General features: G+C 36.1%; 1 protein-coding gene across 2 annotated transcripts; it reads left to right on the top strand.

The window, feature by feature from the left end:
- The first annotated feature begins 5,281 nt into the window (after positions 1–5,281).
- On the top strand, positions 5,282–14,730 carry LOC130054691 (3-oxo-5-alpha-steroid 4-dehydrogenase 1-like). Of its 2 annotated transcripts, none has more exons than XM_056165207.1 (5): positions 5,282–5,814; positions 6,209–6,375; positions 7,955–8,056; positions 13,663–13,813; positions 14,513–14,730. In XM_056165207.1, exons 1-5 carry the CDS (start codon positions 5,507–5,509, stop codon positions 14,577–14,579), a joined length of 795 nt encoding a protein of 264 aa, XP_056021182.1. In that variant the 5' UTR covers positions 5,282–5,506; the 3' UTR covers positions 14,580–14,730. The 2 variants fall into 2 exon arrangements, with proteins under 2 accessions (XP_056021182.1, XP_056021181.1); XM_056165206.1 differs by having other exon boundaries at positions 5,289–5,814; positions 7,955–8,061; positions 13,650–13,813.
- The last annotated feature ends 2,274 nt before the right edge of the window (positions 14,731–17,004 follow it).

Raw genomic sequence — 17,004 nt, 5'->3', positions numbered from 1 at the left:
TTAAGAAAGTAGATAAATTCGACCGGACATATCTCCTAAACTACAGAAAAAAGGCGAATTCCCAATATTCATAAGATTTTTTAAAACCCGTCAAAAAATTTTTTGAAAATTCTGACCGCCTCAAAAAAGTTTTTAGAGATATGCCCATAGTGGCTTTTAAAAGAGACAAAAATTTAAAAGACATTCTGGTACATGAGAAATACAAACATCTATTTTTTAGAAAAGAAATTTAATGCGAGCCGTGTGATGCTAAAAGTGTACTTTATTTCGATATGTCATTAAAACTAATCAATTTGAGGACTGCAACGGTAACAAATATCATATAAAAATTATATCAATTGAAAATCCGGCAATCTTTCAAAAAAAAAAAAAAAAAAAAGAGAGAGAGAGAGGGGGGGGGGGTAGCTAACCGACCACTGTAATGCCTATTCCTAATGTTATCGTTATTTTCGGAATCTAGCAAGAACTCTCTTCAATATCGCATTTATTTCAATGGTCTGGTAAAACGTCTTCATGAAGACTACTGCATTCTCATTTAATCAACCAAACGACTTGCTGAAATCGGTTTTGAATGTTGTGATTTGTTTTCAAAACGGCGTAATTAAAATCGCCTTTATTCAAGCGTTTCGTTGATTAAATGATACGATATTGTCAAAAAGCATTCATTTAAAGCATAGAATTGGCATCTTGTTGACATCTTTTCGGCGATTTGCATGAACAACAAATATCATCTTTCAGAAGTTGTGCAATGACCAGTGCGACATATTAAAATTTTGGCGATAAGCAACAAATCATCATATTGGTTTATCTATAAACAAGACGAGGAATTTATTTCGTTCAGTGTATAAAGATGGAAACATACTGAGTTTAAAAAAAAAGTCTTTAATTTTTTAAATCAGCGACATAACGACTTCTTAATATCGATAAGTTAATAAACGTCTCCGTTCATGACTGGTGTACAATCTTTTCTATAACGAATTTTTTCATAACGACTCAGTGTCTTTTAAAGTCGTAATGACGACTTTTTCTAACGATTTTTTAAATCTATTATATCACTTTCAATTTGACCTCATTACTCGGGATGAGGAACTATTTACTACAACTCGCATAGATAATTTCTTCATTCCTCTCTCCATCAACCGTAGGTCCATTCATTTTCATGAATGAACATTTAAAAACATCGTCCAATCAAAGTAATCGTTATGGTAACGAAACTCTTCTGTTTTTAAAGGTAGCAATAACAACTTTACTATCAAAACAACAATCTCTCACCAGAGGGCGTATTACGCTGCGCTACAACATTAGTGGAGCGTAGCGGGAACGATAACTCTGGGTAGAGATTGTCAAAACAATTGTATTCCGAAATTGGGCTGAAAGCGTCTTGTTGATTGGACAAATTCGCACAGGGTGAACGATGAGCACCCAATCATATTGCCTCATTAATTATTCATGAGAACGAGCGAGTATGAATGAATGGACCCATGGTTGACGGAGAAAGAAACGAAGTGTAATCAACCGTGGGTTTCCGACGATGGATAAGTAAATGCATATATTTATATATTTCATTGTGTGTAAAGAGAATTAGTTCTTGTATATATTTAATTTTTAGGCGACTGGCCTATTGCAATTGCTTATCGTCCATCGTCATGCGACGTCCGTCGTCCGCTAACAATTTAACATGTTGAACTTCTTCTTGATAACTACTATTCCAATTCTTATCAAATTTGGTATGACGCATCTTTGGAACGAGGGGGACATAATCTGTAAATTTCTGGACTCGTGCACCTCTGGAACTTTAGGACGGCGCAAAAACTGCCGAAAATTAACCAATTTTCAAAAATCTTCTTTACAACCATGTATGTGCAAGAAAAACTAAATGCATAGTGATGTAGAGCAGGAGGACATCTACCAAAATTGTGAATTTCATTAGTGATCTTCTGGGTAGGGGTTTTGACCCCAGGGCGTGGCCAAACTTGGTAAATAGTGTTTATGTGTAAAACACTTAGATAACATCTGCTTTAGTGCTATTGATATTAAATGGAAACGAAATGAATATTTATAAAGAGCAGGGAGTCCTTTACCCAAATTGTAAATTTTATGATCCCAGGGGTAGGGTTTTGGTATCAGGGTGAGGCCAAAATGGTCAGTTATTAAAACTATTGAAAGTGGATATTAACGGCAAAGTAACAACTCAACTTTATAACAAACGGGATGATTTCGGCTTCTCCATCGTCAACTTCCCATATTTATGTTGCAATATTCCATTATCACCTGCATATGAAGTTTATATCTCTCAATTGATTCGATATGCAAGAGCTTGTTCTGCGTATGGTCAGTTTTTAAATCGAGGCAAGCTACTGACAAACAAGTTGCTGGTACGGGGGGTTTCAACAGTCTCGATTGAAATCAGCATTTTGCAAATTCTATCGTCGTTATACCGATCTAGTTCGTCAATACAACCTAGTATCATTGGGTCAAATGCTGCCTGACATGTTTCATACCGATTGTTAGGCTGTTCTTGGCACACTGATTTTGACTACGGATTACTCCGTTTACCTGATGAAGATACAGGGCTCACAGTGAGTGTGACCGGTCGACAGGGAATGTTTACTCCTCCTAGGCACCTGATCCCAACTCTGGTGTGTCCAGGGGTCCGTGTTTGCCCAATTATCTATTTTATATTGCTTATAGGAGTTTGATCACTGTTCGTTATCTTCACCTTTCATATTCAAATATGACGTATTACTTATGCAAACTAATGCGTAAAGTGTCTAGACTCTATACTATTTCTGATATTAAAGGCCGAGGTTTTCAACCGGTCGGTTTTCCTCAGGTAAGTTAGTCTCGTTTAAAGTTAGCATTTCGCAAATTCTATCGTCGTTATAAGGATCTAGTTCGTCAATACAACCTAGTATCATTGGGTCAATTGCTGTCTGACGTGTTTCATACCGATTGTTAGACCGTTCTAGGCACAATGATTTTGACTACGGATAATTCCGTTTACCTGATCAAGATATAGGGTTCACGACGGGTGTGACCAGTCGACAGGGGATGCTTATGTGGCAGAGTCATTTCTTATCTAATATGCATATAATGCATTTATATATGCATGTATACATTGTTATTATTTCATTTTATTTCAATTTAACATCAATGGTATGTGTATTGAATTATATAATCCTTCAATGGATCTGCAATTCAATATTCAGTCAAGTATAACACTTAGTGAGTTCTTTGGTATAGATTACCTGAGGTGCCTAATTATGTCTTGGCCAAGTTGCCCATAAGTCTTTTAATTTCATTGGTGTTTTAGTTTTGTGTCTTGTGTTTTTATTGGGTTTGGGATTTTTTCCCTCTGAAAGTTCTTTGTGTCAATTCAGTCTTTGTCTGAAATTTGAAGTGACCAGTCCATAGATCAGTATATTAGTTTTGACTTGACATAGACCGGATAGTACTACCTGAGACTGACTTTTCCTCTCAATCGGTAAGTTACTAAGTTTATTACTAATGATATATACTTCTATTATCTAAAATGGTAAATCCTATAACTTTGCATTAAGATTGATTCCCTATGCACTTCAGCCTGAGGAAAAGTATATAGTGAGAGAGAATTATTTATTTTAACTATAAAGTGTAAATACATGTAGTTCAATTGTCTCACTATGTGAAGCTGATATTAAAGCTGAATAGATATTTCGATTTAGTGGATAGTCCTTTACCAACATTGTAAATTTCATGATCATAGGGTTAAAGGTTTTGTTTTAGGGTGGTGCTAAAATTACTGTAATGGTTTGAAGGATTTCTTTAAGTTTGCTGATACCGTATAAAATCTAAATGCATATTAGGAATAGTAGAAAAGGATATACAAAAAATGGTGAATTTCGCAATCCCAGGGTTTTGACTTTAGGATGGGTCATATCGTTTAATGTTTATGTATATATTATGTAAAACCTTTCATCAGTGTATGCACTTTTGAGGGCATTGAAGTTTTAAGAACGCATTTTGTTTTATACTGTTGCTGAAAATTAGAATTTAGCTTAGATATTCAGAACAACAATTTTTTTCTAGATTTTATAGCCCTTGGGGGTAGTGATACTTTTCACTGGTATAGAATCAATAAGGATATTTCGAACCGTTTGATGAACATAGGTGTGCAGAAGTATCTTTCTTACAATCAATCAACGATGAAGTGTCAGAATCTTCGAAAATTCCACAAATAAAGCTATGATCTCCAAAACATTTGCAAAAATTACAAGTCATACGATGCCAGCATTTCTCGTATACCTTTTGAGACTCCTTTTTTTTTTTTGAAGAGTTACACGGGGAATCCCCATTTCGATTTATACAGAAGAAGTGTATTTATCATGTTTTTTCGACCTTTTTTCTTATTTCTGAGCTTAGAAATGATAATATAAATGTTTTTTCATGACAATCATAAAAAAATTGTGTAGAAATCATTAAAAGAAACGGTTTTACAACCAAATTAATTTTCTTCAAATAAGTCGGAATATAGCTACTATTTATGGCAATTTTCAGCTACTTCTCATTATATGCCAAGCTCCATAATATAATTCTTAATATATCCTAAGTATCTAAAAAATATGGAAATACAACCAATTAAAATAGTTGTCTACCTTACACGATACAGGTGCTCAAAGTTGACTAACAATGAACATCTCAAATAGTAAACCATGTTTGTCGCCCCCCCCCCCCCCTTTTTAATGCGTCAAACATGAAAAATCATCCAACAGTCGCAAATGATACATTAGACTGTATATTTCACCATATCAATAAGTTTTAATTCATAAAACTGATATTAACTAATTCAGTTTATCGCAAAAATTGGTAATTTTAGACCATTTTCTATGTAGGGAAGCTAGGGATTGACCGAAATGCAGTTTGCTCGTGTTATTATAAATAGAATGAACTTGACCTATATTTTGGTCTCACGATTGATTCACTTTAGACCATACATCAAAAAAATGTTATCATTGTTGGAAAGTTTGGACCCCCCTTCTGGAATATTTTTCTGATTTTGCCTGTTTCTCTCTGAGACAAGCACTTTAAATAGTGTGAAGGAGTTATCCCCCATTGCCTAAATCCTCTCACAGCCAAAAGTCGGCGTTTAGGCACACATATAGATCCCAGATAATACTGTCATATGAGTATATACATGTCAAGTTTTGTACCATAGCTCATTTAACTATACATCCTCAGTCTTGAGTTTATAAATACAGACGTCAAAATTAGTTATGGGACGAATTGATATGACCCCTGGATGTTTTCCGTAAATCTTCCTTTCCTGTAGGTCTGGGCGGAACCGTCCTCGCCATAACGTTGAGGGGGCGATCAAAACGCCTTTTGAACCACTTGAAGATTCTAATTTTTACTTGAATCTGCATGAATGTAGTTACACTATATACACCCCTTAAAACGTACGGAGTTTGGATCCGCACATACTGTTTACATTTACTATACCCAGCTCAGTGACGCCCAGTGTATAGTGATGGGTGTGCAGTATTGGATAAAGAAGGTGCTAGACCTAGATCTGGACGTTTTAAATTTCTTGTCCTGTAACCTACTTCTGTTTGGTGTTGTAGTAGTAGTTATTTTACAGTTTCTTAGTACACCGTACGGTAGATACGCACGTGAGGGTTGGGGGGCCGGGGTGAATGCCAAGCTCGCGTGGTTTTTACAGGAACTTCCAGCATTCCTCGTGCCGATATTACTTGTATACTGGACGGAATGTCCGAAATTGGAGTTCATCCCAAACAAACTCCTTTCAGGATTGTTTTTGTTCCACTACTTTCAAAGGTAAGCAGAAAACGTTATGTTATACAATGTTATCGATTTATGTATAGAGCGCCATTTGGGTCATAAAGCTACTAAATCTTTTTAAATAAATTATAATAATAAGAAGAAAATGATTAAAAGAATAATGAATAATATAGACCTACATGTGTAAACTTAACATAACTCGGCTTGATCACGGTGATTTGACACTTATCTGATGAATGAGAGTTTTAAATACATTATAAGTCCCATCGATCATGACCTATATGCATGACTCGTATTTTCATCATAAAACATATGAATATTAACATTTTTGTTCATTAAAGATTTGAATACTCGATCACTCACATTCACAAATTGCAACGTGAATTTTATAAATTGTGAGTTACTTTTTTAAAAAAAAAAATACTTACAGGTCATTGGTGTTCCCTTTCTTGATCAGGGGCGGTAAGCCTACCCCCTTTATTCCTTTCGTTCTCGCCTTCCTATTCTGCGCGTGTAACGGATACCTCCAAGTCGGATACATCATCAAGTATGCTGATTTCGGTCGCAAATGGATGTGGAATTCGAGATTATATTTAGGTAATTTTAATTTTTCAATCATATCCGTTACTCATCCCAGTGTTACTATAAAGTTTTCGTTTGTAAAGTCGTACTTAATTTTTATTATTTACTCATAGCAGTCATAACAGAATTTGTTTTCTCTTTTTTAATTTTTAGCTCACCTGAGCTGAAAGCTCAAGTGAGCTAGCTATTCTGATCACCGGTCGTCTGTCTGTCTGTCCGTTTGTCTGTAAACTTTCCACATTTTCATCTTCTTCTCCAGAATCATAGGGTCAATTTTAACCTTTAACACAACGCATGCTTGAGTGAAGGGGATTCAAGTTTATTCAAATGAAGGGCCAATGCCCCCTTTAAAGGGGGAGATAATCACAAAATGCAAAGATAGGGTGTGGTAATTTAAAGATCTTCTCAAGAACCACTGGGCCAGAAAAGCTGAAATTTACATGAAAGCTTCCTGACATAGTGAAGATCGAAGTTTATTAAATTCATGACCCTTGCGGGTATATTGGGGCTACAATAGGGGACTAAAGTTATACATGCGAATATATAAAGACATTTTTTAAAAAGCTTCTTCTCAAGAACCACTGGGCAAGAAGAGTGGAGATTTACCTGAAAGCTTTCTGATGTAAAGTAGATCAAATTTGTTCAGATCATGGCCCCCGAGACTAGGACAGGGCCGTAAAAATGGGGATCAAAGTTTAAAATGCAGATATATAAGAACAATCTTCTTCTCCAGAACCACTGGGCCAATTTCAATCCATCCTTGGTGAAGGAAATTCAAGTTTGTTGAAAGAAAGGGTCAAAGGGGATATGATCACAAAAATGCAAAAATAGGGTGGGGTCATTTAAAAATCTTTTCAAGAATCTCTGAGCCAGAAAAGCTGGAATTTACATGAAGGCTTCCTGAAGGGTGAAGGGCTGTAAAATATAGGTATATGCTTGGCGCTTACAGTCATTGAGGATGGAGGGTTTTTTTTCGTGCCACACCTGCTGTGACACGTAACCTCGGTTTTTGCGGTCTTATCCGAAGGGCCGCCCCTTTTAGTCGCTTCTTACGACAAGCAAGTCTTAATGGTACTGAGGACCTATTTTAACCCGGGTCCCTCGTGACCAAAGTAACAACCAGATACAATATACCAAATGAATACTAACATGCAAGCATTCTCATTTAATATATATAATTACATGAAGCTGTAAATGGGGTTTATATTGGGAAAAAAGGGGGGTTCTTAAGAACAAGGGTACAATATATCGATTTAGAATTTAAAGAATTCAAGCATCTTATTGCAGTGTAGACCCTCAGACCACGGTCAATGCCATAAAAGGGATTCAATGTATAACAAGGGAATACAATGAGTTTAGATTAGTTTTATATTCTTCCTAAGAAAATAGTTGAATTAATATGGATATGTATGCATGTAGTGTAGATGTGGGTTTTTTCCCCTTCTATTACCTTGAAGCAAAAACGGGTCAACAGTAAGGATTTTAAAAATGCTGACCGTCTTAGTATCACAAATTTCCATGTTTAAACAAGGTTGTGTCCTGTTATGTAAATTCTGGCCAGGGCTATTGATTGTCATGCATATGATATTTTCAGGTGTCTTCCTATATCTGATGGGGATGTTTATCAATCTTCAAGCTGACCATATTCTCAGAAACTTAAGAAAACCAGGGGAGACTGGCTATAAAATTCCTAACGGTAAGGTAATAGGGGATTTTCGAGTTCTTCCATGTCCGTGTTTATTCTACATTTAGTCACTATTGGGACATATTTTTTTAGGGCACAGTCATTTTCCGAATTGAAGAAATTTTTTTATAGATGAGTGTTTATTGTTCATTTTACCGTAAAAGTAACCTACAATACGGAAGTTCCGAGTTCCCCAAGAGTTATTTCCCTTTGTCGAATTCTTCCGTAAATTATGACGTAAAATATGATGACAGTGGGTACATTCGCTAATTACTATCGTTGTATTATTTCTTAAAAGATGATATCCAGAGTTTCTGAGACCATCCTATCTCAGGGGAAAGGCAACTTTAGTGAGTTTATGAGTATTGGATAACAAAATGGCTCAAATATTGTTAAGGTGGGTCCTTAGTCCTGGATTTTGGGGGTTTAGGTAGCATTTTTTTGTTTGGAATCAATAAATTAACATTCAGAGTAATGAAAAAAGGCAAAATAGTGAAGGATTTCCATTTTAATTTTCATTACAGACACTACTGAAGTAATGTACCCCTATGTAGATTTTTATGAAAATCATTGGAAACAGTTATCTGTTGTTATTTTAAAATGAAAAAAAAATAAAAAAAATAATTTAAATTGCAATTATTTATCAGGAAACATGTCAATAACTAAAACACATGTCATTTTCAATCTGTTCATCAAGTTTTAGTACAATAAGTGCAAAATTATTGAATTAGCCTTATTCTCCAAAATGTTAAAAAACAAACAAATATGGACACAATTTCCTTATAGCATGGTTTACATATCATTTTTTCTGTTTATATTAGTAGATGTACTTATGTTATATTTATTTATGGGAAAAAATCCATACCTTTCCTTAATAATTTCAAATCTATAGCTTCCAGAGTATGTATACCCCCATAAAAAACCTAAGTTTGGCACCATACAGCTGAGCTATTCAAAACCACTCATGGATTAAAATTGTATGTAATTTCATGAAAAGGCACAGATAATAATTCCTTGTCACCTTGGTAAAATGTTTGTGAAAAATATAGGAAATCTATTGCATAATGGACTTGATAAATAATTTAATGAAAACAGAGTTATTGTCCTTGGATTCAACATTTTGAAACACATCATTGACTATTCTAATATAACTAAGACTTTTGAAATATTTTATGGCTAACAAGATTTTTTACAATAACTATTGAAAAAGACTCCAACAAAATTTATGTTCCAGTCATTAAATTATTGACTTTGCAAAATCTTATGACGTCACAGGAGTGTGGAACTACGTTAATTGCCATCTTTCTTTGATAAAAGCGTCACTCATATATCTCTCTCAACGCTCAATTTACAGAAAACTTGCAAAAGTTTCTAATATCCAACATTTATGTTTCGGACTAAATATTTAATCATATTATGAATATCTTTTGGTGCAATTGAATTGATGCGAACTGTAAACTGTTTCAAATCGCTGTTTTCCGATCCTAAATTTGGAACTATTTCGTATTATACGTATGAATATAGGACATTCACATAATAAAGATTTAATCTAAACATGGAATCGAAAGTAAGAAAGGCTGTAAAAATACGATAAAACTTGTAAAATAAGAGACAAAGAGCTAAATAGTAAATATCTACTTATTAAAGTTGTTTATGAAAAGAGCCTGACGTATCGCGTGTTGCCAGAAGTTTTAAAGGGAAAGGAAACGAGAATGACTGTTTATATCATGTGATTATATTGTCACGTGATTCCAAGCGCTGACAGGTGGAAGTGAAGCTTGCGTAACGCGCCCTCTGGTGAGAGAATGGCTACGTGCCTGTTTTCCCCTCTTCTGTAAATCCATATTACATCCCTCTGCCACAAACCATTAACACTGGTATAAAAAACCAGTAAGTAAAACAATTGAATGAATTCGTCTGGTTGTTAGCTAAACCGGAAGAAAGCACGCCTTAAAAAATCGCCAAACCACGTGACTTAGGTAGATTTCTTAAACGGAAAATATGTACGGAACGAAAGAACTTGAAAATCCCCTATTGTTTTGGTTTATGCTAAATGTATTCCAACGGTAACGGTAAAACAATAATTTTGGTTTACGTATGAAACTATCTAAACAGCTGTTACAGAATTCGTGATGAACGACAAAAAAGATATTTACTTTATTCTGTTGTACTTTTCTCATACAGATGCTGTAATATTTTTAATTTCAAATTTGCAAATAAGATTTCTACGGAAAGGCATGTTATACACTTTCCTCTATATTTCAATTGTGGCTGTGCATTAAATTTCCATTAAAGTTATTGAGTACGGTATTAAATGTTATCGCGCATATGTTGAAAATCGTACATTTTCATTGGATAAGAAGTATACCATATGATTCCATATGAGACTGGTTACTGATGGTATATTAAATCTATTTTCACCTTCCACGTAACCCATTAACGAGTCGATGACCTCCATCACGTGATCTGCTGACGGTTTGCGTTCTTTCACTAGCTGTTTTGCGCCCCGTTGGAGAGTTTTGCATTCATACTGGGACGTGATCAGCAGATTTTTGACGTATGTATTAAAGGTGTCAACGCCGTAGCAGTGAGAGTTCTTTATCGTGTTAAAATCTATCAGGTCGCGAGATGTTAAGGTCATTTCAGAAGAAAAAAACTTGCCACTTTGGCTTATCGAATGAGCAGTCACTGTCTATGAGATTGATCACTGTTCGTTATCTTCACCTTTATAGGAGTTATGAGATTGATCACTGTTCGTTATCTTCATCTTTATAGGAGTTATGAGATTGATCACTGTTGGTTATCTTCACCTTTATAGGAGTTATGAGATTGATCACTGTTCGTTATCTTCATCTTTATAGGAGTTATGAGATTGATCACTGTTGGTTATCTTCATCTTTATAGGAGTTATGAGATTGATCACTGTTCGTTATCTTCATCTTTATAGGAGTTTCGAGATTGATCACTGTTCGTTATCTTCACCTTTATAGGAGTTATGAGATTGATTACTGTTCGTTATCTTCACCTTTATAGGAGTTGCGAGATTGATCACTGTTCGTCATCTTCACCTTTATAGAAGTTATGAGATTGATCACTGTTCGTTATCTTCACCTCTCATCTTAGGTTTGACGCTGCACAGGGATCAAGAATCGAACCCGGGACCTCATGGTCGCAATGCAAGCGTGTAACCACTAGGCTATCACAATTGGTGTGACGGTTTACGAATCCTTGCTACAGGCGCCATTAATGACGTAACGATCACGTTTCAGAAAGTATATGTAGTCCATGAAATATATTCGTATAGGACAAAACATATTTTCATGGAACGCATTACCTCAGTTAGTGGCTGCATCTCGCTGAAATATTCTGGATTTGATTGACAAGGGCATCATGTCATAAATACTGTACAAACTAATATTGATACACTTCAGCTCGATGTCATTAACATACCAGCTAAACTAACTGTAACCATAGTAACTATCTTCTGTTTTGTTTATCGATTCTACGAAATTCACCTGTGTGTGCATGTATTCAAGACTAACTTAATCGCTGTAGATGGTTGCATCATTACGTGTACTAAAAGAAATATAAAAAAAAAAAAAAACTTTTTCCTATTAAGGTCGCTCACTACACCCTGAAATAGTTTCTCAAATCGGTACGAGTTGATTTAATCATAAAAGATATGATGATAAGGATTTATGACAAAAAGGCAGAAAATATGCAAATTTGGATAAAAACATCATTTTCAAAAATATGAACTCGAGATCTGCGGTTCACCAACCTATTGCAAATAATTTCACAAAACATTGATTTAAAATCGCCATCTTATGACGTAGTGTCATAAAGAGTATAAACTTTAGTGTAGTGAACTACCTTAAGAGACATCTTGAGCCATGTCCAATATATGTACTGTACGTAAGAAATGTAAAATCTCTTAAATTGTAGATGTTTTGAGTTTTGGGAGATTTTTGAATTACAACCAGTCCTTGTTACTCCCATAACAATGCACGTATTATGCTATAAGCGCTGTCGTCCGTCTGCCCGTCTGTCCCTTTAAATTTATCTTCGCAACTCCTCCTAAACCATTTGGAGAATTTTGATGAAACTTGGTACGAAGAAAGATCACAATGTGGAGATGTGTATATGACAAGGGGAATGTTGCACCATTATTTTTGAAGGAGTAAGGACCCTTGGACTTATTATGCACGCACCTTTTCTTCGCAACTCCTCTTAAACCCTTTGGAGGATTTCAATGAAACTTAGTACAAAGGAAGGCCACAATGTGTAGATGTGTATATTACAAGGGGAATGCTGTCCCACTATTTTTGAAGGAGTTACAGCCCTTGGACTGTAAACGAAAATGTATTTTATTGTTGTATTTTGTTATGCCTACAGATTCAAACATTTGGGGGCATACAGTTTATGGTCTGTCTGTTTATCTGTGGAAAAGAATTAAACCCTAGCCAAGTGTATGTGTATGAAGAAGTTATAACCCATGGGCTTATATTTGTCGTTGCTAATACCTTGATTTTGCAACTCATAGAACATTTTATATTGATCCAAATTATTATCCTTGGATATGGATTTATTTGTTCAAATTCCTGGGTCAATAATGTATGCAAGCTTATCATGTACCGTTTTAGCGGTGCCCTATTTTTATGCTTTTGCATGGATGACAGGTTTCAGTAGATTTTGAGGCGAGGCCTTACTTATGCGAAGTTCGATTTCACCGATGTTATATGTACTTTTATTACCTGCAAACGGAAGTTTAACTAAATTCAGTAGGGTATATCCGCAATACAAACTACTCTACGCTAACCTCCGAGAACTAATAGAGACAAAGATCTTCCGCTTTCCACTTTCATTTAAAGGATATCTCATTTATCCACCATCCAATTCAAGCCCTTCTGAATGCAAAAAAGTAAAGATAACAACAAAGTCACTGCAGACAAGTTTAATAAGATCTCATGCAAGACTCGCCACTATGGCCCAACTGACAAAAATCTCTAAATGAATACATGTACACGGAAATTATCTCTACATGTAATAAAACTCATTCACTCATGAGATCCAACACCACAGTTGGTGATAATGATTTACAGAAGACCTTTCGCCAAATACATGGGTTGGAATTGATTGAGGCAAATTGTTATCTTGACAGAAATATTTGGACTAGAAAAACTAGCATTTCCAAAACATCACTCAATGAAATCGCTGAAATCTGTTTGTAGAGCTTACAGATCTATTAAAGTATTCACCTTTTTTTCCTTTTCTCCCCCTTTCCCCCATAATACGATTCCGATTTGTAAACAATGATAGGATTATATATGAACTCCTACGAGACTGGACAGTATGCATGTACGAAACTTGCCTTGTATCAATCTGAATACGGTGTACTCTATTGGTACAAAAACCAATGTAAACAAACATGGCGGCGAAATTCGAGAAATCAATAAAGTTGGAATTGTAGAGGAAAAATACGTTAGTGGGAGATAAACGTTTCCAGTCTGGGACTAACGGACGTTAAACGCGTACATGTCCTCGTGACTAACGGACGTTAAACGCGTACATGTCCTCGTGACAAATCTTTACACTTATTGAACAGTTGTACTTTGTAGGTGGGATGTTTGAGTACGTTTCCGGTGCCAACTTTTTTGGAGAGATCCTGGAGTGGTTTGGATTCGCCGTGGCTAATGGAACTCTTCCCGCCATTTCTTTCTTTTTCTTCACTTTATGCAACATAGGACCACGTGCCTGTCATCATCACAAGTAAATGTTCTATTGTTCAATTATCACACCATTTCTTGTAACCACCGAGCAACACGTATTTTTGGCGGGTGTAAAATTTAGTGAAGGGAGAACTCGAGATCAAGATATCTGCAAGTCAATTATCAACAATTCTGAGGATTTCAAAGTCGGTTGGGTGGTTGCTTCGTGTATCATTGAAACTTTTTATTTATACTGAGACGTCACCAGCTGTAGGTAAAGTACGTGTGCGTAGTTTAGGGCCGTAGCAGTGAGGGTTCTTTAATGTGCCAACGCCTGCCGTGGCACGACCCCTTCATTTTAAGGTTATATTCGAAAGATTCCCACTTCTAAATGCCGAGCGTTTGGCAGAAGGAGCAATCACTACCTATATTTACGTCTTAGGATTGACATGGCCATGTCACGAGGGAGACTCGATCTCACAACCTCCCGTTCTACCATTGAGCTGCCGAGAGCAGTTTTTTTTTTTAAATTGACGATTTGATTAACATTTATTATATGAGTATGAAAGGGCTTTTAATTTGGTTACCGGTATTATTATTTCGGTTGTATGGAATCTATTTAACCATGAAAAACACCTGCCGTTAAAAGTTTAGAAACTAATAGTTGTAACAGAGATTTTTAAAAAACATAATACTAGGTATTCTCAAACCTATACTGAATGTTTTATGCTGGTATTATAATGGGAATGATGTATTATAGGTGGTACAAAGAAAAATTCGAAGACTACCCCAAACAAAGGAAAGCTTTGATTCCATTCATTCTGTGAAGTAACCAAACAACACTAGTCAGTAGTCAGTGCTGCCTACGTCAGGTGTACACCAGCTGTTTGTGGAGCAGTTCTCTACGATATTGGGCTGGAGCACCATCTAGTGTTGTATACACCCTGATTTTTCATTGATATAAAACTGTATGCTTTATTATTTCTTGACTTTTTTTATTCCGTTCCTAAAATGGTTAGAATAATACTTACAGCACATAATTATGAAACCAAACGGCATGTTGCAAACGCAGGTCACCCACTATTTCACAAGTTCATGACCCCTCATAAAGCAATGAAGAGGAAGGTAGGTCTGGATCACAGATCTTGAAGTATTTACATACAGCGAGCGTGAACATCCATTCCAATCCTACCTGGGGGAAGAGGGATTCCATAGATAAATAAAAAGGAACTTGTCCTTACTGAAAAGAGTGAGAACGTGATGACATCTTCCTCCTGGCGTCTCTACAATCTAAGGGAAATGATACAATCAAGAAAAACTTTTCATAGTACCACAACGTATGGGATACACAACAAATCCAGATTGGCTGAACACTCGAGAATTTTTCACTCATATGGAGACGCCACCATTACCGATGAAGGGCTGCAAACTTTTCGGTCTATGCTCGGCGCTTATGGCCTCTGAGCAGGGAGGGATCTTTATCGCGCCACACCTACTGTGACACGGGACATCGGTTTTTGCGGTCTCATCCGAAGGACCGCCCCATTTAGTCGCCTCCTACGACAAGCAAGGGGTACTGAGGACCTATTCTATTCCGGATTCTCACGGGATTTGGCCTTTCATGGATTCCTCGAGCGAGTTCCTTTAAATAAGTGTATAGATACGTTGTCCTATTTGATGTCAATTTGCTATAATAGTTTTAACTTGCACCAGAAAGAATTACTAGGTGAAATAGTAATTGGATTCGACCCCATTTTCCGTGGTCAACAAAAGCAATTCTACTGTACAAAAGTTAAAATTTTATGCATAAACGTCAAAGACGATAATTTCTTAATAGTTTTGATAGTTTCCTTTGTTTTTAGCTCACCTGAGCTGAAAGCTCAAGCGAACTTTTCTGATCGCCTGTTGTCCGTTTGTCTGTAAACTTTTTACATTTTCGACTTCTTCTCCAGAACCACTGGGCCAATTTCAACCAGACTTGGCCACAAGCATTCTTGGGTGAAGGGCTTTCAAGTTTGTTCAATTGAAGGGCCATGTCCCTTTCAAAGGGGTGATAATCACAAAAATGCAAAAGTAGGGTGGGTCATTTAAAAATCTTCTTCTCAAGAACCACTGGGCAAGAAAAACTGAAATTTACAGGAAAGCTTCCTGATATAGTGCAGATTCAAGTGTGTTCAAATCATGTCCCCCGGGGGTTGGATGGGGCCACAATGGGGGATCAAAGTTTTACATCCAAAAATATAGGAAAAATCTTCTTCTCACGAACCACTGAGCCAGAAAAGCTGAGATTCACATGAAAGCTTTCTGACATAGTGCAGATTTAAGTTTATTTAAATCATGCTCCCAGGGGTATGATGGGGCCACAATAGGGGATCAAAGTTTTACATACAAATATATAGGGAAAATCTTCTCAAAAGCTACTGGGCCAGGAAAGTGGAAATTTACATGAAAGCTTCCTGACTTAGTACAGATTCAAGTTTGTTAAAATCATGGTCACCTGGCGGTAAGATGCCTGAGGCGACAATAAGGGATCAATTTTTACATACAAATATATAGGGAATATCATTAAAAATCTTCTAATGAAAAATCACTTGACCAGAAAAGTTTACATCCACATGAAAGCTTCCTGACCTAGTCCAGATTCAATTTTGAAAAAATCATGCCCCCCCCCCCCCCCCCCCCCGGGAGTAGTTTGGGGTCACAATAGGGATCAAAGTTTTACATGCGAATATAAAGGGAACATCTTTAAATGTGAATCAGGTGAGCGATGTGGCCCATGGGCCTCTTGATTTTTTAAATGAGGAATGCCGAAAAAGTGACTGATTTTAAAACCCTATAACAAGAAGTTTTCATCATGGTTTGTAACCTTTCACTGCTTTTTTAATAATGATAAAGAAAGTGGACGGGTCTAAACACCAAGGACAGCATTCGGTTTAGGAATATTGATAGACCTCGCGCTTTCTTCCATTTACAAATTACGTGACATTCGATCATTGTAAATTGTATTAGAATCGTGATATTGTTTCTATTAAATGGAAGATAATGCATGGTTTTCACTGAATACATTTGTGATTTAAAAACAATTCACGTCAAGTATTCGTCGTGATACTGCTAATACCTAAACATGGTTAAAACTTTAGATTATGAAAAACACACTAAGTCATAGATACCGATGCTGACAAAATAAAATGGGTAATATCAGAACAGAGTTACTCGTGAGAGTTAGTTGACTGTTTCTCTTCACCCAGGTAA

This window comes from Ostrea edulis, chromosome 5 (genome assembly GCF_947568905.1).
Source record: "Ostrea edulis chromosome 5, xbOstEdul1.1, whole genome shotgun sequence".
Taxonomy (NCBI): Eukaryota; Metazoa; Mollusca; class Bivalvia; order Ostreida; family Ostreidae; genus Ostrea; species Ostrea edulis.
This window is presented reverse-complemented; position numbering and strand designations above follow the sequence as displayed.

Coding starts and splice junctions, on each gene's coding strand:
- LOC130054691 (XM_056165206.1), top strand. CDS start 5,507: ATGGGTGTGCAGTATTGGATAAAGAAGGTGCTAGACCTAGATCTGGAC. Junction 6,376..7,954: donor GAATTCGAGATTATATTTAG/GTAATTTTAATT, acceptor TGATATTTTCAG/GTGTCTTCCTATATCTGATG. Junction 13,814..14,512: donor CGTGCCTGTCATCATCACAA/GTAAATGTTCTA, acceptor GATGTATTATAG/GTGGTACAAAGAAAAATTCG.